At 56.3% G+C, this 19,136-nt stretch overlaps 2 protein-coding genes across 9 annotated transcripts in view; one reads left to right on the top strand and one right to left on the bottom strand.

Moving 5' to 3' along the window:
* Positions 1–1,588, top strand: part of ACTN4 (actinin alpha 4) — an 80,593-nt gene extending 79,005 nt beyond the window's left edge. For 5 of the 8 annotated variants that reach the window (XM_012436076.3, XM_012436055.3, XM_012436065.3 and 2 more), the window contains 2 exons: positions 114–272; positions 387–1,588. In XM_012436076.3, coding sequence (XP_012291499.1) covers positions 114–272; positions 387–545 — 318 coding nt within the window. In that variant the 3' untranslated portion in view covers positions 546–1,588. Of the gene's footprint in view, positions 1–113 lie in introns of all 8 variants that reach the window. The other 3 variants (XM_064381344.1, XM_012436036.3, XM_064381343.1) reach the window with 1 other exon arrangement.
* On the bottom strand, positions 768–14,249 carry CAPN12 (calpain 12). Its single transcript, XM_012436109.3, has 22 exons — positions 14,182–14,249; positions 13,581–14,098; positions 13,012–13,081; positions 12,429–12,547; positions 12,102–12,235; positions 10,357–10,525; positions 8,463–8,537; positions 8,306–8,391; positions 8,161–8,235; positions 7,100–7,263; positions 6,779–7,011; positions 6,089–6,100; positions 5,703–5,911; positions 5,265–5,307; positions 5,133–5,192; positions 4,623–4,680; positions 4,137–4,207; positions 3,963–4,025; positions 3,217–3,295; positions 2,081–2,197; positions 1,949–2,007; positions 768–1,861 (listed from the first exon to the last, which is right to left on the bottom strand). Exons 2-22 carry the CDS (start codon positions 13,815–13,817, stop codon positions 1,835–1,837), a joined length of 2,160 nt encoding a protein of 719 aa, XP_012291532.2. The 5' UTR covers positions 13,818–14,098; positions 14,182–14,249; the 3' UTR covers positions 768–1,834.
* Between the last annotated feature and the right edge of the window lie 4,887 nt (positions 14,250–19,136).

Below are 19,136 nucleotides of genomic sequence, written 5' to 3'. Positions count from 1 at the left end.
GTGGGTTGGGCCCTGCTCTCCTGGCTGTTTTTCTGGAGACCCCACCGGTGTGGGCCTGGCTGCCCCTGCCCCACTCAATGTTGGGTGTCCCCCGCCCCACTCCCTCCTTGCAGGGTGACGCCGAGTTCAACCGCATCATGAGCCTGGTCGACCCCAACCACAGCGGCCTCGTGACCTTCCAAGCCTTCATCGACTTCATGTCTCGGGAGACCACCGACACCGACACGGCCGACCAGGTCATCGCCTCCTTCAAGGTCCTGGCAGGGGACAAGGTGAGACCCCATGAGGCGCACGGGGGCTGGCAAGAGCGGTCTCTGCATCGGGAGGGGCTGAGGGAGCCGGCGTGTGGGTGGGGATGGCTCAGAGTCCCATCCTGCCAATCCCAGAACTTCATCACAGCCGAGGAGCTGCGGAGAGAGCTGCCCCCCGACCAGGCCGAGTACTGCATCGCCCGCATGGCACCCTACCAGGGCCCTGATGCCGTGCCTGGTGCCCTCGACTACAAGTCCTTCTCCACCGCCCTGTATGGCGAGAGCGACCTCTGAGGCCCCTGAGACCCAGACCAAACAAACACCCCCCACGGCCTCCAGGAGGGGCCGCGGAAGCCCCACAGTCCTGTTCCTCCACTCTGTATCTATGCAAAGCACTCTGCAGTCCTCTGGCGTGGGTGGGTGGCCAGGGAGGGGCTGGGGCAGGCTCTCTCCTCTCTCTCTGTGGTTTGGCCAGGAGGTTCCCCAGACCAGGTGCGGCCGGGTAGACTTGGGGGCTTGTGCTTTTTTAACCATCGTGGAGGGGCCACTGGATTCCCACAACAAAACCAGTCCCCTCCATGCCCTCGGGATGCCCCACCACACCCGGGTCTCTTTCTTTGCCCCTGAGGTCCCTTCAAGGCCTCCCCCATCCAGGCCAAAGCCCCATGTGCCTTGTCCAGGAACTGCCTGGGCCCTGCAAGGGGCCAGCAGAGGGCGCCACCCGACAGCTGGGGCCCCACCCAGCCCCTCCCCACTCCCTGTTCCACACTCACTTGCCATTGCCAGGAGATGGGGGCCCCACCCAGCTCCCTGCTTTCACAGCAGAGGAGCTGGGTTAGCAGACGGGGGCCCCTCCGAATCCCACCAGTCCCAGCCTTGCTTTGTCTGGCCTCACACGTCTCCGATTTTCTAAAAGGACCAAAAAAAAAAAAACAAAAAAACACAAAACAAAAACCAAAAAAAAAACACAAAACCATAAAAACTATAAAAAAAACACTTTCAGAGAATTACTATTTACTTTATTAACTTACGGATTTATTATATAAATATATATTCACCTAGCAACATATCTCTGCCATCTCTCCTGCTCTCGCAATGAAGACATAGCCCATCCCCTGCCTGACGCTCCTCTGGGTCTGCGTCGGGCATGGGGCCCTGGGGACCCTCTGGAGGTAGAGGTGGGCTGCTGGCGTGGCTACCTGGTGGTTGATGGTTTTGCTCCCCCCCTTTTTTTTTTTTTTTTTTGAGTTTATTCTGATTGATTTTTTTTCCTCGGTTTCTGGATAAACCACCCTCTGGGGACAGGATAATAAAACATGTAATATTTTTCAGAAGGATTCCTGCAGTGTCCCTTTTTTTTCCCCCTCTTCTGCATCTATTCTCCACTTCCTAGGAGAGCCAGGGCAGAATTAGCACTATCCTAAGCCATTAACCTGGACCAACTTGTGTCATCTGCTGTCCTTGTTTCTGAGTGGAGGACACGGGCCCAAGACCAGCGCCAGGCAGGTGGATGCCAGACAGCAGCACACCTGTGCCAGGCAGGGACGGGGGGTGGTCTTGCTCAGTTCTCCCATCCTGAGATCCTAGGAGAAGGTGGCCACCTCCATCCACTAAGCAAGAGAAGGAAGACAGTGGGCTTGAGGCAGGGAGCTCCCAGGACAGTGCCCGAGCCACCTTGTCCCTCTCACCTAGCTCACCTGTCTGTGGGTCAGGCAGATGACCCCCTCACCCCCATCGAGGTGCTGGCTGCAGTGGCCTGTGCAGAGAGGAGCAGGGTCAATGCCCACCAGTCCCCATAACCCTCCTCCCGTGCCAGGGTGGGTACTCACAGAAGATGCAGGTAAGCTGGGCCACACAGGACACGAAGCGCTCAAAATCCACACGCAGACGACTGTCCCGGTAGCGGCTGGTGAGGGCCTGGGTCAGCTGGTTGTTCAGGTGGAAGCCTGGTGGAAGCTGCTTCTGAGCCCTGTGGCCCCCCAGGGACCTGCCTCAGGTCACTCTCCCTCGGGCATGGGGTGGAGGCTGCCATGACCAGGGCTATGGGAAAACCCAGCCAGGCGGGGTGGAAGGACCTGAGAAGAGCTAGAGCCCCTCAGCTGCGCCTGCAGGAATTCCCATTCAATAAATTGTCCTCAAGGGCACTTTATCAGTTTCCTTCTTCCTGGAATAACTCCTGGCATGTAGCAAGCGCTCAGTGGTGCCAGATGCGTGAACACAAGCCTGCCACCTGCCCTCTGAGTCCTTGCTCCCTCTCCTCTGCTCCTGTCTATCTCTGGCCCAGCCTCTCCCTCTCTGCCCCACATCTTCCAATCCTCAGCTGTCTTCCACCCACTCCGACTTTTTTTTTTTTTTTTGGAGACAGAGTCTCCCTCTTGTTGCCCATGCTGGAGTGCAATGGTGCAATCTTGGTTCACTGCAACCTCTGCCTCCTGGATTCAAGTGATTTTCCTGCCTCAGCCTTCCAAGTAGCTGGGATTACAGGTGCATGCCACCACACCCAGCTAATTTTTATATTTTTAAGTGCTGGGATTACAAACATGAGCCACCGTGCTCGGCCTCTCCTTTTTTCAGAGATGAGGCCTCGCTACATTGCTCAGGCTGGTCTTGGACTCCTGGGCTCAAGCAACCTGCCCACCTCGCCAAGTGCTGGGATTACAGGCATGAACCACCATGACTGGCTCTTTTCTTACACAGGCCTGGACACTTGAACACCCTCTCTGGGTCTTACATTCACAGCCACACCCAAACTCTCAGCCTCGGGCTCTCTGACTCCATCACAGTCACCCCAGCCCCCATCTCCCTGTGGCTCCCTCTGCTGTGTGGTGGCAGACAGGCTCACAACAAACTAAGGTGTGAACTTCAGGATGGCTGTGGTGCAGACGGCCCTGAGCAGGTGGACTTGGAGACAATGGGACAAGAGAGAATAGGTCCTCCCAAGACCACCCCAGGACCCAATCCCTACCTGCTGCATTCAGTGCCAGCCTCAGCTCGTAGGAGTTCATGGTTCCAGAGGCGTCCTCATCAAACTTGTCGAATATGGCCTGAGCAGGAGGGATGAGTCAGGGTCAGCCCCCAAGACCCTGAAGCGGGCTGCAAACGGGGCCTCCCAGTCCAGACAGCCTGGTGCCCATCCCAACTCCCTTTCTTCTGGTGTGGACCCCTCTAAGCAACCTAATCCCTTTGGACTTCTATTTCTCAATCTGTAGAGCAATGTCCTGATGGCCAAGGGTGGTGGCTCACACCTGTAATCCCAGCACTTTGGGAAGCCAAGGTGGGCGGATCACTTGGCATCAGGAGGTCGAGACCAGCCTGGCCAAAGTGGGGAAACCCGTCTCTACTAAAAATATAAAAATTAGCCAGGTGTGGTGTCAGGTGCCTGTAATCTCAGCTACTCAGGAAGCTGAGGAAGGAGAATCGCTTGAATCAGGGAGGGAGAGGTTACGGTGAACCGAGATCATGCCACTGCACTCCAGCCTGAGCGACACACACCATCTCAAAAAAAAAAAAAAAAAGCAATGTCCCCAGAGGACAAGCTGAGGCCAGGCAGGGGCAGGGATATCCCAGCCAGATGGCTCCAAGTCAACATAGTCCAGTCCCTTCCCCACCCCCCCACCCCGCCCTGTGTTCCCTGGGGCCGTGGTAGCCTGCAGGGTGCCTATGTCTCTGTTAGTAAAGGTTTCTTTCTGAAGGCCCAGTCTCCCACCTCACCTGCCACTCCAGGAGGTGGCCCCAGAGCCGATGGAAGTGGTGCAAGGCCAGGCTTCGCCCATGCTGTGTTGGGGGTCGGGGAGCATCTGGTTAAGGTCAATGTCTCCAGAAGAGGAAGAGAGACCCCAACGTCCCCTTCCCCACTCCCTCACCTAGGCACTGCCCCCTATGTACCCCGAAACACTGCAGCAGCTGCTCACAGGTCCTGAGCCCGATCTCTCCAGGGGTTCGGGTGTGAGCCCTGGCTACAGGAACAAAAACCACAGCACTTCCTGCATGCCGCCCACCACTCTAAGGGCCCCTCAGACATGACTCCCTCAAACAAGCACTGTTGTCAGCCCTGGGTTATAGATGCCAAGGCACAGGGAGCCAGTGACTGCTGTGACCAGCAGAACTGGGATTCAGATCCAGGCAGGGATTTCCCAGGCTGTGCTCAAGGCAGCATCGCCTCTCAGCAGAAAGGGAGTTTGTGAGTAGGCATAGCCCACATCCAGGGGCCCATACAAGGTCCAGTGCAGGGAGATGCTACCAGGCTGAGCTCTGGCTTCCTGGGCCCAACTCCCAGCAGCACGGTGGATTAACAGACATGGGGTGGCTCGGGCTCTGGTTACAGGACCCCTGGCTAAGACCTCTCCTCCCGCCCCATCCCAGCCAACTCACGTGGCTCCAGGGCAATGCTTAATAAGGCCTGGAGCTGAGGGGCACCGAGTTCTTCCTCCTAGTCCAGGAAAGAGCTTGTGAGGCCATTTACTCATGGCCTCACAGCAGTGCTGGGCCTAGCTAGAGACACGGCAGGGGCTGACAGCCTCAGAGCTGTAGCTCCAGGAGTCGGGTAGACAGACCTGTTCCCACAGGGCCAGGGCTGTGACGGGGGAAGCGCGGGGCTGTGGGAGGGTCAGGTAGAGCTTTCAGGGCTGGGCACCTTAGATGAGGCCTGAGCCAGGCCGAGGTGTCTGGAGATAGAGGGTGGTCGTGGGAGAGGGTATGACTGAGCCCAAGACCCTGAGGCAGGGAGGAGCTGTTAGCATTTCAAGAAAAGGAGGCCAGGAGTTTTAAGCCCGAGAGAAGAAAAAGTAAAGTAAAATGAGACACCTGCGATGCGGGGGTTGGGGTTGGGGTTTCCTAAGGGGAGGCAGCAGGGGGAGGCCCTCACCCACTCCCCCTCCTCACCTCTCCAGCCAGCTCCTGAAACAGCTGCTCCAACCCCAGCTCCAGGGGCAGGTAGGGGCCCTGTGGCATGGGGGAAGTTTAGTTCTGGCCAAAACCCCCGCCCCAACGTGCCCCTCCCGAAACAGCCCACACCTGGAGAGCCTGCAGGTCTGCGCTGATCACGTCGTCAATCTCCCTGCAAATTACAAACAGGAGGTGGGGAGGGGGCTGTTGGTTCCAGCTGGGGCTGTAGCAGGCGGGATCTCGGCTGAGGACTCGCATGGGGTCTAGGTGGGGATGGTGGGGATGGTGGGGATGGTGGGGATGGTGGGGATGGTGGGGATGGTGGGGATGGTGGGGATGGTGGGGATGGTGGGGATGGTGGGGATGGTGGGGATGGTGGGGATGGTGGGGATGGTGGGGATGGTGGGGATGGTGGGGATGGTGGGGATGGTGGGGATGGTGGGGATGGTGGGGATGGTGGGGATGGTGGGGATGGTGGGGCCTTGGACTCATCCTTGCGGGTCAGGTCTCGGGGGTCTCGGGCCTGTATAGGCGCGGGTGGGTCGGATCTGGGTGCCTGGGGCTCACACTGCCGTATGGCGGCGCTCAGAGAAGACACGCAGAGTGAAGTCGGCCTCGTCGCCGGCGTGGGCGGCGCTTGGCACCACCAGGTAGTGTCCGGGGCGCAGGCGGCAGCGGCGGCTCACGTCGCGGCGGGCGCAGAGGGGCGAGCGGTCGGCGCGCAACAGCCGGGGCAGGAGCTCGCGGCTGTGCGGGGAGTCCCAGAGGCCCAGCAGCTGGGGACAGGGCGGTGTGATCACGGACCAGGCTCACCCCCAGCCCTCCAGCCCGCCCCGTCCACTCTGCCCAACCCTCCGTCCACGCCTCTGCTGCCTCTGGACCCCGGCTCTACCCACCACCCCCAGCGCAGCTTGACCAAGCCCCGGGTCCGGTTGACCCCATCCCAGACTTACCTCCTCTGTAATCTGAAAGAAGCAAAAGCAAGGGGAATCGGAGCAGGGGAGAGGTGGCAGCCGCTCAGGCTCCCCTCCCTGCCCCTCCCTGCCCCTCCTCAACCCTCTGCCCTCTCTCTCCTCCTTGTCCTATTAGACCCTTATTGAACCTCTGCCCCGCAGTCCCCGACCCAGGCCCTCACCTACACTTCCCCCATCCTTCCTCCCCCATCCTTCCTCCCCCATCCTTCCTCCCCCATCCTTCCTCCCCCATCCTTCCTCCCCCATCCTTCCTCCCCCATCCTTCCTCCCCCATCCTTCCTCCCCCATCCTTCCTCCCCCATCCTTCCTCCCCCATCCTTCCTCCCCCATCTGCGCTCTCAGGGCCTTCTCTGTCTCCTTGGACCCCTCTGTCCCTAATCTTGCCCCTCAGTCTGTCCCTGAGCCCCTCCCTCTCATTACCTTAGCTCCCTCTCCCGTCTGAGCCCTACTCGACCCCCCACTCCCTTCCCGCGCTGTCCCCTCTTGGCCCCGCCCCTCCACACTTCCCCTTCCCTTGGCCCCGCCCCTCCACGCCTTCTCTGCTTCCCTCGGTCCCGCCCCTCCACAACTCTCCTCCCACTGGCCCCGCCCCTCACTCCTCCCCTGCTTCCCTTGGCCCCGCCCCTTCACCCTCCGGGTTCCCAGCCTTAGCTCTAACCAGGACCTCACCTGGAACACGTGGAAGCCCACGGTGAGGTAAGTGAGGCCCTTGGCTCTCAGACGCCGCCGGTTGCGCTGGATGAGCGATAGAAGGACAGTGCACTTGGGCGTGCGGCACCCCCGCGCTGGGCCCCGCGCCCCTGCAGCCCCCCAGCCCCCCCAGGGCCCTTCCTCATCCTCGTCCTCCTCCTCGTCGGGCTCCAGCAGCGTTAAACGGAACTGAGGATTGGTCCAGAAGGTTTCTAAGGGAGGAGGAAGAAAGGGGGGTTCCCAGCTGGCCACAGCCACCCCCCACCCCTGCGAGCCTCACCAGGGCCCCTGAGGCCTCACCAGAATTAGGCTGGCTCCCGCCGGAGTTGAAGCCGCGCACCCAGCGGCCTTGGAAGGTGTGGACGTGCCAGCCGCCCCCCGCCGGGCTAGGGCCCAGCACCTCCGGGCTCAGCGAGCAGATCTGCACGGTGTCGAAGTGGAGGAGGAAGTCCCGCAGCTCCATCCTGCACAGTGGCGCGGTCAGACCGTGCCTGGCCCCACCTCGAGGGCATCCCCAGACCCCCAGATCCCAAAGCCCCCCACATTTCTTAAATATTGCCAAGTACCCTTCAGGCTCCAGAAATGGCCCCCAGATGGCTGGGCCTCTAGCTCCCCCAAATTCCTCCAAGTCCTCAGGCATACCCCACAAATCGCCAGGATTAATAAACTGCCCCCAAATACTGTTAAATTGCCACCAACCCCCAAACTGCAAGACCCTCAGACTCTGAATTACCAACAGGTATCCATCAGGCCCTCAACATTGCCAAGAAATGCCCCAAATGTCACCAAGCTTTCCTCCATTGCCCTAAATACTGCCGCCCATCCCTTTCAACCCTCCATAGATAACTATGCCTCCAAATTCCCCTAATATTACTTTTTTTTTTTTTTTTTTTTTTTTCAGGCTGAGTCTCACTGTCACCCAGGCTGGAGCGCAATGGCACAATCTCAGCTCACTGCAACCTCCACCTCCCGGGTTCGGGCGATTCTCCTGCCTCAGCCTACCGAGTAGCTGGGATTACAGGCACCTGCCACCACACCCAGCTAATTTTGTATTTTTAGTAGAGATGGGGTTTCATCATGTTAGTTAGGATGGTCTCTATCTCTTGACCTCGTGACCTGCCCGCGGCCTCCTAAAGTGTTGGGATTACAGGCGTGAGCCACCGTGCCTGGCCTATATTACTACTTTTTTAAACCCACTCCAATAGAGGCACGCTAATATTACTACCAATTCTCCCTTGACTTCCCCACATAGAACCTGGACCAAAAATTACCACCGACGTCCACAGTTGCTCCCTATTAGGACCCATCCTTCAACCGCAATGCGCCCCCCAGAGGCAGAGCTGGGACCCTGACGAACTGACCAGAACTCGCCATCCTCCTTTTTCACCAGCAGGGCATCGCGCCACTCGGTGGGGAGTGTGTCCCAGCGTGGGCAGCTGGAGAGAGAGGGGTGTGAGGGGCGGGCAGGTGGGGTCCAGCCCCACACCCGCCCCATGCCCATCCCACCTGTCGCTCCATGCCCCAGTCCACTCCACGCGACCCCACGGGTTCCGCAGCCGTAGCAGCCGCACCTTGGTGAAGCCCAGGAACACCTGGGGGCAGCATCGTCAGTGGGGGTGATGCCTGGACACGGCCTGTCACCCCACCCACGGCGGACACTCACCTTGTGTGTGCCCGTGACAGAATACGCGTGTCCCTTCACCAGGCCTTCCTCTGTGCGGTACTCGCCCCGATCACTCTGGGCAAGGGAAGGGATGGTGAGGCCGAGGCCAGGGACAGGAAAGTAGCTGTTCCTCCCTGCCCCTAACCTCCTGCCACCAAGGCAGGAGCCAACCAGAGCACTGAGCTGAATGGCACGAAGCTTGGAGACCGTGTCTGGGTTACTGAAGCCGAGAGAGAAAAGGAGAGGAAGGGAGATAGGAAAGAGACAAAAGGAAATGGAAGCACAGGCTCACGCCCATAATCCCAGCATTTCGGAAGGTCAAGGTGGAAGGATTGCTTGAGGAGTCCGAGATCAGCCTTGGCAACATAGCAAGATCCCAACTCTACAAAAAAATTTAAAAATTTGGCCGGGCGCGGTGGCTCAAGCCTGTAATCCCAGCACTTTGGGAGGCCGAGGCGGGTGGATCACGAGGTCAAGAGATCGAGACCATCCTGGTCAACATGGTGAAACCCCGTCTCTACTAATACAAAAAAATTAGCTGGGCATGGTGGCGCGTGCCTGTAATCCCAGCTACTCAGGAGGCTGAGGCAGGAGAATTGCCTGAACCCAGGAGGCGGAGGTTGCGGTGAGCCGAGATCGCGCCATTGCACTCCAGCCTGGGTAACAAGAGCGAAACTCCGTCTCAAAAAATAAAAAAATAAAAATTTGACGGGCATGGTGGTGCACACCAGTGATCCCGGCTACTCAGGAGGCTGAGGCAGGAGGATCCCTTGAGCCCAGGAGGTCAAGGCTATAGTGAGCTATGACGACGCCAATGCACTCCAGCCTGGGTGACAGAGTGAGGCGAGACCGTGTCTCCAAAAACAAAAACAAAACAGATGGAAAGAGGGCCGGGCACGGCAGCTCACACCTGTAATCCCAGCACTTTGGGAGGCTGAGGCAGGTGGATCACAAGGTCAGGAGTTCGAGACCAGCCTGGCCAACATGGTGAAACACTGTCTCCACAAAAACTACAAAAATTAGCCAGTAATGCTGGTGTATACCTGTAAGCCCAGCTACTTGGGAGGCTGAGGCAAGAGAGTTGCTTGAACTGAGAGGCAGAGGTTGCAGTGAGCCAAGATCATGTCACTGCACTCCGGCCTGGGTGACAGAGCAAGATTCCATCTCAAAAAAAAAAAAAAAAAAAAAAAAAAAAAAAACAGACTGGGCGTGATGGCTCACGCCTGTAATCCCAGCACTTTGGAAGGCCAAGGCGGGTGGATCACCTGAGGTCAGGAGTTCAAGACCAGCCTGACCAACATGGTGAAACCCTGTCTCTATTAAAAAAAAAAAAAAAGATGGAAAGAGGAGAGAAACAGAGACAAAGAAAGACACAGTGACACAAAAGACACAGTAGGAACTCAGTAGAGGATTGAAATAAATGAATGAGTGAAGGAGTTAGAACAACTCAGTGAATGAGTGAGTGTGTCACGGGGTCACAGATGAACACGTGACCCAAGCTAAGCCCATGAGAATCAATCCTGGGACTTTTGCAGAAATTCTCAGAAAGTAGCACTCTTTTTTTTTTTTTTTTTTAAATAAACCCTGGGCTGGTAGGTGATATGTGCAGCTTTGGAGGACCCTTCTATGCCCATGAGGGGAGAAGCTGGCCGAGAGTGACACTAACGCAGAAGGAGAAATAAACATAGTTGCAACAGCCTCAGCACCTGGATCCAGCTGTGCCTGACCTGATTCATTATGGGAGCAAATAAGTTTATTTTTGACTAGTTTTATGAGCGAGCTTAAGCCAATAACAGAAGCAGAGAAGAGCAGGAAGCACTCCCCCCACCCCACCACACCCCCGACTGTGCTCTGGTCCTGGTAGCGGGTCCCCATGGGAGTCCAGGTCTCTTACCAGGGCAGTGGCGCCCACGAGCGACTCCTTGGCCAGGGCGTGGCGCAGGGCAGAGAAGAGACCCATGCTGTTTTGTCTCAGATAGAGCACCTCACCCACGCCACCTGTGAAGTCCACAAAAGCCTCATTCATGTGGCCGCCCCGCATCACCTCGTAGGAGCCGTGGAGCCTGTGGGGGCAGATATGGGGTGAGGATTGAGGCAAGTACAAGCATCTCAGGCACCCCTGTCCTGGGATCAGCAGGGGCCTCTATCTCAGGGTGTGGAATCCCTGGGGGCAATTCCTGAAGTTTTGAGACTTTTTTCAGGGTCTCACTCTGTGGCCCAGGCCAGAGTGCAGTGGCATGATCTCAGCTCACCGTAGCCTCAACCTCTTGGGTTCAAGCGATCCTCCTCCCAAGCGATCCTCGGCCTCCTGAGGAGCTGGGACCACAGGTGCACACTGCCACACCCGGCTCAAAAATTTTCAGACTTTTGAGATGGGGAACTGTGGCACACACAAAAGCCTTTGGAGATTGGGCCTGTGGTCCCGTGAGGCCCCAGGACTTCGGTTTGGCAGTGGGCAGGGGAGAGCTGTGTTAGAATTTTGAGAGTCCACCAGGCGCGGTGGCTCACGCCTGTAATCCCAGCACTTTGGGAGGCCAAGGCGGGTGGATCATGAGGTCAAGAGATCGAGACCATCCTGGTCAACATGGTGAAACCCCATCTCTACTAAAAATACAAAAAATTGGCTGGGTATGGTGGCGCGTGCCTGTAATCCCAGCTACTCAGGAGGCTGAGGCAGGAGAATTGCCTGAACCCAGGAGGCGGAGGTTGCGGTGAGCCGAGATCGCGCCATTGCACTCCAGCCTGGATAACAAGAGCGAAACTCCGACTCAAAAAAAAAAAAAAAAAAAAATTCTGACAGTCCTTGTGCTGTATCTGAAAACTTGAGCCGTTGGGAGATGTCCGCTCTGGGGGTCATTCCTATGGGGACTTGTCAGGAATTTCAGAGCCTCAAAATGGAGAAAAGGCAAAGATTTGAGGGTCCCAAAATGACACCCAATATTTTCGGGGTGCTTCGGATTTCTCAATGGACCAGGAGAGACAATCTAAGAATACAGGTCTCCCAAGGGGATAAATCTCAGATTTGGGGAATCCAGGGCCTGATATATGAGATTTCAGGATCCTTAAGAATTATGGGTGATTGGGGGTCTCCAGGAATGTTTTGTGTGAAATATTGATAGATGGAGAGAGAGGTTTAAGATTTGAAGGTACAGCCGGACACGGTGGCTCACACCTGTAATCCCAGGACTTTGGGAGGCCAAGGCAGGTGGATCACCTGAGATCAGGAGTTGGAGACCAGCATGGCCAACATGGTGAAAACTCGTCTCTACTAAAAAATATAAAAATTAGCCGGGCGTGGTGGTGCACGCCTGTAATCCCAGCTACTCAGGAGGCTGAGGCAGGAGAATCGCAGGAACCAGGGAGGCAGAGGTTGCGTTGAGCCGAGATCGCACCACTGCACTCCGGCCTGGTGACAGAGCGAGATTTCATCTCAAAACAAACAAACAAACAAAAAAAAACAAAAATGATGTGAAGGTGCCCGGGGCTGCTGGGATATTAGGGTTGCGGGGTTGTCACTTGGCTTGGGATTCTTGGGAGGTGTCTGGAGAACTGCATAGCTTGGGGAACTCTGGGCCCCCCAGTGGCTTGGTGCCTGCTGTGGGGACTTGGGCTGCAGCTGGGTGGAACTGGAATCCTCACTTGGCATAGGCCTTCTCCAGGAGTGGGGCCCAGAACTCGTTCCGCTGTTCCGAATGCACGAACATCAGCTTCCCCTCACGCACGGGCAGCCTGTCATCCACCACGACGTCCACCCAGCGGCCAAACTGCCAGAGCTGGTGGGAAAAGATGCAGGGCCGGGCTCGGCTTCCAACCGCCAGCCCTGCCTGGGCCCCACCTCTGAGCCCTGACGGCTGTGCCAGTCCCAGAGTCAGGAATTACAGCCCCAAGTCCGTGTTAACTATGAAATCCATATCGCCATGTCACCATGGGGGAAACTGAGGCATGGGCAGAGGCACTGAGCTGTACCTGGAAGTGGAAGACACCTGCGTAGCCATGCTGGAAGTCCTGTCCAGGAGGGACCACCCGGCGCAGGAGCCGGGGGTACAGAGTAAGGGAGGCGGCGGCCGCAAGGAACCAGCAGTTGCCTGGGAGGAGAAGCCGGGGTTAGGTGAGGATGGAAGGAGGGAGGCCGGGCATGGTGGCCCACGCCTGTAATCCCAGCACTTTGGGAGGCCGAGGCAGGAGGATCACTTGAGCCTAGGAGTACAAGACCAGCCTGGCCAACATGGCAAGACTCCATCTCTACAAGAAAATTTAAAAATTAGCCAGGTGTGGTGGGTGCACCTGTAGTCACAGCTACTTGGGAGGCTGAGGCAGGAAGACTGCTTGAGTCCAGGAGGTCAAGGGTGCAGTGAGCTATGACGGTGCCACTGTATTCCAGAATGGGTGACAGAGCAAGACCCCATCTCAGAAAAAAGAAGGAAGAGGGGAGGGAGACGCAGGCCTAGGGAGAGGAGAGACTGTGGAGGGACCCCTGGGCCGGGAGCTGTCAGGACTCCAGAGGAGACTGGCTACGTGTGAGGGCTCGAGGCGGGTTTGGGGAGCTCACCCAGGCTCCCCTGACACACGTCTGTGCGGTTCATGTCTTCACAGATGAACTTCGGCTCCGCACAGAACTCCTGCAGGTGGTGGGGGATTCCAGCCTCAGCCCGGGAAAGCAAGGGAAGGTCGCATGCTGCGGCCCCTCCTGCCTCTGCTGCTCCAGAGTGAGGGCCCCCCAAGCCCACGAAAGGCCTGGAAGCCTGTGGGCAGGAGTGTGCTAAGCCAGTCCCATGGTAGCCCCTCCTCCCTCAGACCCGGGAGTTCAGATCCTCAGCCCCTCCTCCCTCAGACCCAAGAGCCCAGGCCCCCAGCCCCTCCTCCCTCAGACCCAGGAGTTCAGATCCTCAGCCCCTCCTCCCTCAGACCCAAGAGCCCAGGCCCCAGCCCCTCCTCCCTCAGACCCCCGAGTTCAGGCCCCAGCCCCTCCTCCCTCAGACCCCGGAGCCCAGGCCCCCAGCCCCTCCTCCCTCAGACCCCGGAGCCCAGGCCCCAGCCCCTCCTCCCTCAGACCCCCGAGTTCAGGCCCCAGCCCCTCCTCCCTCAGACCCCGAAGCTCAGGTCCCAGCCACACTTTACATGGGGCCTCATCCATTTCACGCCTTTGGCCTTCTCCGAGTCTGGTCCCAGCTGGTCGTAGCCAAGGGCATCAGGTCCAGCAGGGAAGTAAGGGTCTCGGAACAGGATCCCCGAGTCCAGGCAGGCTGCCCGGATTGCCTCATAGCTCTGGCCCCGAAAGAGCTGCGGGTCCCCGGCTCCGACCCCAGCCTCCTCGTCCACGAGCTGGATGGTGACCCTCCCGCTGCCGCTCGCCATCTGGACACTGGCCTCACAGGCCAGCACCAGGCCCTTTAACCTCCTGAGTCACGGGGGTGGGGCCTCTCCTCCACTGGAGACTCAGTGGGGGTCCTGAGGCAGCGAGGAGCCTTTCCTCGTTAATATTAATTGATGGTTTGGGGTGCTGGGGAGCAGGGACGCCGCCTCAGTGGTTTCCTCCCTGGGGCGTGGGGCCTTCAGTTGTGGCCACGGTAGCAGCTTAATGGGCTTGGCCAGCAGCAGGAGAGAAGGCAGGCAGACCTGAGGGAGGACCGGCTGTGCTGTGGGAGTGCCGAGAAGGAGGTCAGTGTGGGGGCGCCTCTGCTACCGACGCCTGTGGGGCTGGGGAGGGAGGCCGGCTTACCTCTGTGTCTCCATCTCTCAGATCGCTTCTCTCCGCCTCCCTCTGACAGGTTCTCTCTCCTACCTTCATCGCTCTTCTCCGTCACTCTCTTCCCTTCTCTTGGGGTAGGGTGTGTGTGTGTGTGTGTGTGTGTGTGTGTGTGTTCTGAGATGGAGTCTCACTCTGTTGCCAAGCTGGAGTGCAATGGTGCTATCTCGGTTCACTGCAACCTCTGCCTTCCAGGTTCAGGCGATTCTCCTGACTCAGCCTCCCGAGTAGGTGGGATTACAGGTGTGCGCCACCACACCCGGCTAATTTTGTTTTTTAGTAGAGACGGGGTTTCTCCATGTTGGTCAGGCTGGTCTTGAACTCCTGGCCTCAAGCAGTCTGCCCTCCTTGGCTTCCCAAAGTGCTGGGATTACAGGTGTGAGCCACCATGCCTGGTCAGGTTTTGTTAATTAAAAAAAATTTAAAGTAAAGATGAAGTGGGGGGTGTCCCACTATGTTCCCCAGGCTAGTCTTGAACTCCTGGCCTCAAGTGATCCTCCAGCCCCCCAGTAAACTGGGATTACAGGTGTGAGCTATGGCTCCCAGCCGTCTCTTGTTTTTTGTTTCAGGCAGTATCTGTGTCTCTGTATTTCCCCGTCTCCATCCCTCTCCGGCTTTTCTTTTGTTGTTGTTGTTAATGTAGAGACAGGTGGGCTGGGGCAGCTGGTCTCAAGCTCCTGGGCTCAAGTGATCTTTCCCGCTTGGCCTCCCAAAGTTCTGGGATTACAGGTGTGAGCCACCACGCCCCGCCCCCTCAGTCTCTGTGTCTCTTTCAGCGTGTGCGTTTCTCCACCTGTCAGACCCAGGAGTCCAGGCCCCCAGCCCCTCCCCGCTCAGACCCTGTCAGTGTGCCTTGTGTCGGCCTCCCTGTCTCTCCCTCTCCATCTTTCTCTCTGTCCCTGTAACCCACCTGTGGCTCCTCCACCATCCACCACAGGACCCGGAGCCCTGCTTCGATCACGCCCCCTAAGCCCTCAGGACGCACCTCCTCCCTCCCCGACAAGGCACTCAGCCTGCTTGCCCAGGGAGGCTGACCCTGGAGGGACGGCTCTGCATCTGTCCTATGTTGGGAGCCGCAGCCACCTGTGACCGTGAGGCCCTGCCCTAGCCCACGCCACTCAGGGTCTGGGTGGAGCAGAATTTCCCACAAAGGACTCTGGAGCCACTGGAGGAAATGGGACAAACAGGTTCAGAGACGCCAGAACCTCACCAGGGCTGGGCCCAGCAGACCTTCCACCTTCCTCGAGGACAACTACTGCCCGCCCAGCGCCTTGTCACCTTGATGCCACTCAGATGTCCCTCAAGCCTTTTGGGCTCCTTCCCTCCAAGTGGACCCACAGATATTGTCCTAGCCGCCCACGTACATGGCTACCAAAAGTGGGTTACCAAACAGGCTTTCTGGCCCGGCACAGTGGCTCACGCCTGTAATCCCAGCACTTCGGGAGGCTGAGGCAGGCGGATTACCCAAGGTCAGGAGTTCAAGAGCAGCCAGGCCAACACAGTGAAACTCTGTCTCTACTAAAATACAAAACTTAGCCCGGCATGGTGGCACATACCTGTAATCCCAGCTACTCAAAAGGCTGAGGCAGAAGAACCTCTTGAACCCAGGAGGTAGAGGTTGCAATGAGCCGAGATTGTGCCACTACACTCCAGCCTGGGCGACAGAGTGAGACTCCATCTCAAAAAAACCCCCGGAAAACAGGGCCAGGCACAGTGGCTCACGCCCATAATCCCAGCACTTTGGGAGGTTGAGGTGGGCAGATCACTAGACGCCAGGAGTTTGAGACCAGCCTGGCTAACATGGTGAAATCCCGTCTCTATTAAAAATACAAAAACTGGCCAGGTGCGGTGGCTCCCACCTGTAATCCCAGCACTTTGGGAGGCCAAGGCATCACCTGAGGTCAGTTGTTTGAGGCCAGCCTGACCAATATGGAGAAACCCCATCTCTACTAAAAATTAGCTGGGCATGGTGGCACACGCCTGTAGTCTCAACTACTCAGGAGGCTGAGGCAGAAGAATCACTTGAACTTGGGAGGCAGAGGTTGCGGTGAGCTGAGACCACACCATTGCACTCCAGCCTGGGCAATAAGAGCAAAACTCTGTCTCAAAAAACAAAAATTAGCTGGGCGTGGTGGCATATACCTGTAGTCCCAGCTACTCGGAAGGCTGAGGCAAGAAAGCCGCTTGAACCTGGGAGGCAGAAGTTGCAGTGAGCGGAGATCACACCATTGCACTCCAGTCTAAGCGAGAGAGCAAGACTCCATCTCAAAACAAAACAAAAAAAGGCCAGGCGCGGTGACTCATGCCTGTAATCATAGCACTTTGGGAGGCCAAGGCAGGCGGATCATCTGAGGTCAGAGTTTGAGACCAGCCTGACCAACATAGAGAAACCCCGTCTCTACTAAAAATACAAAATTAGCCGAGCGTGGTGATGCATGCCTGTAGTCCCAGCTACTCAGGAGGTTGAGGCAGGAGAATCGTTTGAATCCAGGAGGTGGAGGTTGCGGTGAGCTGAGATTGTGCCGTTGCGCTCCAGCCTTCGAAACTCTGTCTCAAACCAAACTGCTTTCTCCTTACATTGCCAAGCCCACCCCACCTCCACGAGAGTCACGTGGGAGTGCCTACAGCCTGCCTGGATTAGAAGCCAGAGCACCTGGGTTCCAATCCTACGCTGCCACCTACACCTGTGTGTCTTTGGGCACGTCACTTAACTTCTCTGTGCCTCAGTTTCCTCACCTCTACAATGCAGATAATAGGGCTTACCTCGGAGGGTTGCTGTGGAAAGCAAACGCGTCCGTAAGTGGGATGTGACACAGACTAGCTGCTCACTACGCAAGACGCTGTGTCCTGGCATCCATCCACGTCACGTGTCTCCTCAGAGCTGCGCTGCCGTTTCTGTTCTGTTTGTTGGTTTGTTTTTTTGAGACAGAGTCTCCCTTTGTCACCCAGGCCGGAATGCAATGGTGAGATCTCAGCTCACCGCAACCTCTGCCTCCCAGGTTCAAGCAATTCTCTTTCCTCAGCCTCCCGAGTAGCTGGGATTACAGGCACGGGCTACCATGCCTGAGCCCAGATTTTTTGTATTTTTATTAGAGATGGGGTTTCACCTTATTAGCCAGGCTGATCTCAAACTCTTGAACTCAGGTGATCCACTTGCCTCAGCCTCCCAAAGTGCTGGGATTACAGGCATGAGCCACTGCACCAGGCAAACGGAAATTTTTAAAGGAGCAAGTGAAAAACAACTCATTATGTATAGGGAACAATAGAACTAACGGCTAGCTTCAGCTGAGCGCGGTGGTTCACACCTGTAATCCCAGCACTTTGGGAGGCCAAGGCAGGCGGATCACCTGAGGTCAGGAGTTCGAGACCAGCCTGGCCAACATGGCAAAACCCCATCTCTACTAAAAATACAACAATTAGCCAGGTGTGGTGGCGTGCACCTATAATTCCAGCTATCCAGGAGGCTGAGGCAGGAGAACTGCTTGAATTCGGGAGACAAGGTTGCAGTGAGCTGAGATCCAGCCACTGAGCTTCAGCCTGGGCAACAGAGCAAGACTCTGTCTCAAAAATAAATAAATAAATAAATAGAACTAATGGCTAGCTTCTCCTAGGAATGATGGAGGCCAGAAGGCAGTTGAATGATTTATTCAAAACACTGAAAGAAAAATAAAACTGTCAACCAATAATTCCACATTCAACAAAACTATACTTCAAAATGGAAGGCAAAAGAAAACCACTCCCAGATAAACAAAAATAAAGAGAATTCCTGGCTAGCATACCTAAACTTAGGGAATACCCAAGGAAATCCTTCACACTGAAAATGACAGCAGACAGAAACTCAAATCCACAGGAAGGAATGAAGAGCTCCAGAAATGTATTTTTCTTTTATTCTTTTAATTTCTTTTCAATTAGAGGCCAAGGTGGGTGCACAGCTTGAGCTCAGGAATTCAAGACCAGCCTGGGCAACATGTTGAAACCTCATCTCTACCCAAAATACAAAAACTGGCCAGGCAGTTTGTACATACCTACAGTTCAGTACCAGTTATTCGGGAGGCTGAGGTGGGAGGATAGCTGGAGACTGGGAGGTCGGGGCTGCAGTGAGCTGTGATTGCGCCACTGTACTCCAACCTGTGTGACAGAGCAAGACTCAGTCTCAAAATAAACAGAAAAATACATAAAATTGTAAAAATATATATATATATATAATTGTTTAAAGTAAAAGTTACAAGGCTGGAGGTGGTGGCTCACACCTGTACCCCCAGCACTTTGGGAGGCCGAGGTGGGTGGATCACTTAAGGCCAGGATTTCAAGACCAGCCTGCGTGGTGAAAACCTGTCTCTACTAAAAATGCAAAAATTAGCCGGGAATGGTGGCAGGTGCCTATAATCCCAGCTACCTGGGAGGCTGAGGCAGGAGAATTGCTTGAACCTGAGTCAAAATACTACTACTAATAATTTTAAAATGTAAAACTTTGCCATGCCTGCAATGCTAGAACTTTGAGATGCCGAGGTGGGCAGATCTCTTGAGTTCAGGAGTTGGAGACCAGCCTGGGCAACATGGAGAAATCCCATCTCTACAAAAAAATACAAATATTAGCCAGGCATGGTGGCATGTGCCTGTAGTCTCAGCTGCTTGGGGGACTCAGGCAGAAGGATAGCTTGAACCTGGGAGGTTGAGGCTGCAGTGAACTGTGATCACGCCACTGCACTCCAGCCTGGGTGGCAAAGTGAGACCCTGTCTCCAAAAAAATAAAGTAAAAACTATGATTAGCTATGACCCATAGGAAAACAGGCAGTGAGGTGAACTCGGCCCACAGCTGTGGTTGGCCAATCCCTCTTCTACATCACTGGAGCGCCACAGACAGACCGTAACTCAACCACACAAGGAAGCCAGTCCCAGATTTCTAACTTCAAAATTACTGTGTAAGA

This window comes from Aotus nancymaae, unplaced genomic scaffold (genome assembly GCF_030222135.1).
Source record: "Aotus nancymaae isolate 86718 unplaced genomic scaffold, 86718_ANA_hifiasm-v0.15.2.pri h1tg000028l, whole genome shotgun sequence".
Taxonomy (NCBI): domain Eukaryota; kingdom Metazoa; phylum Chordata; class Mammalia; order Primates; family Aotidae; genus Aotus; species Aotus nancymaae.
Note: the sequence above shows the minus strand (reverse complement) of the source record. Positions and strands in the feature narration are given on the sequence as shown.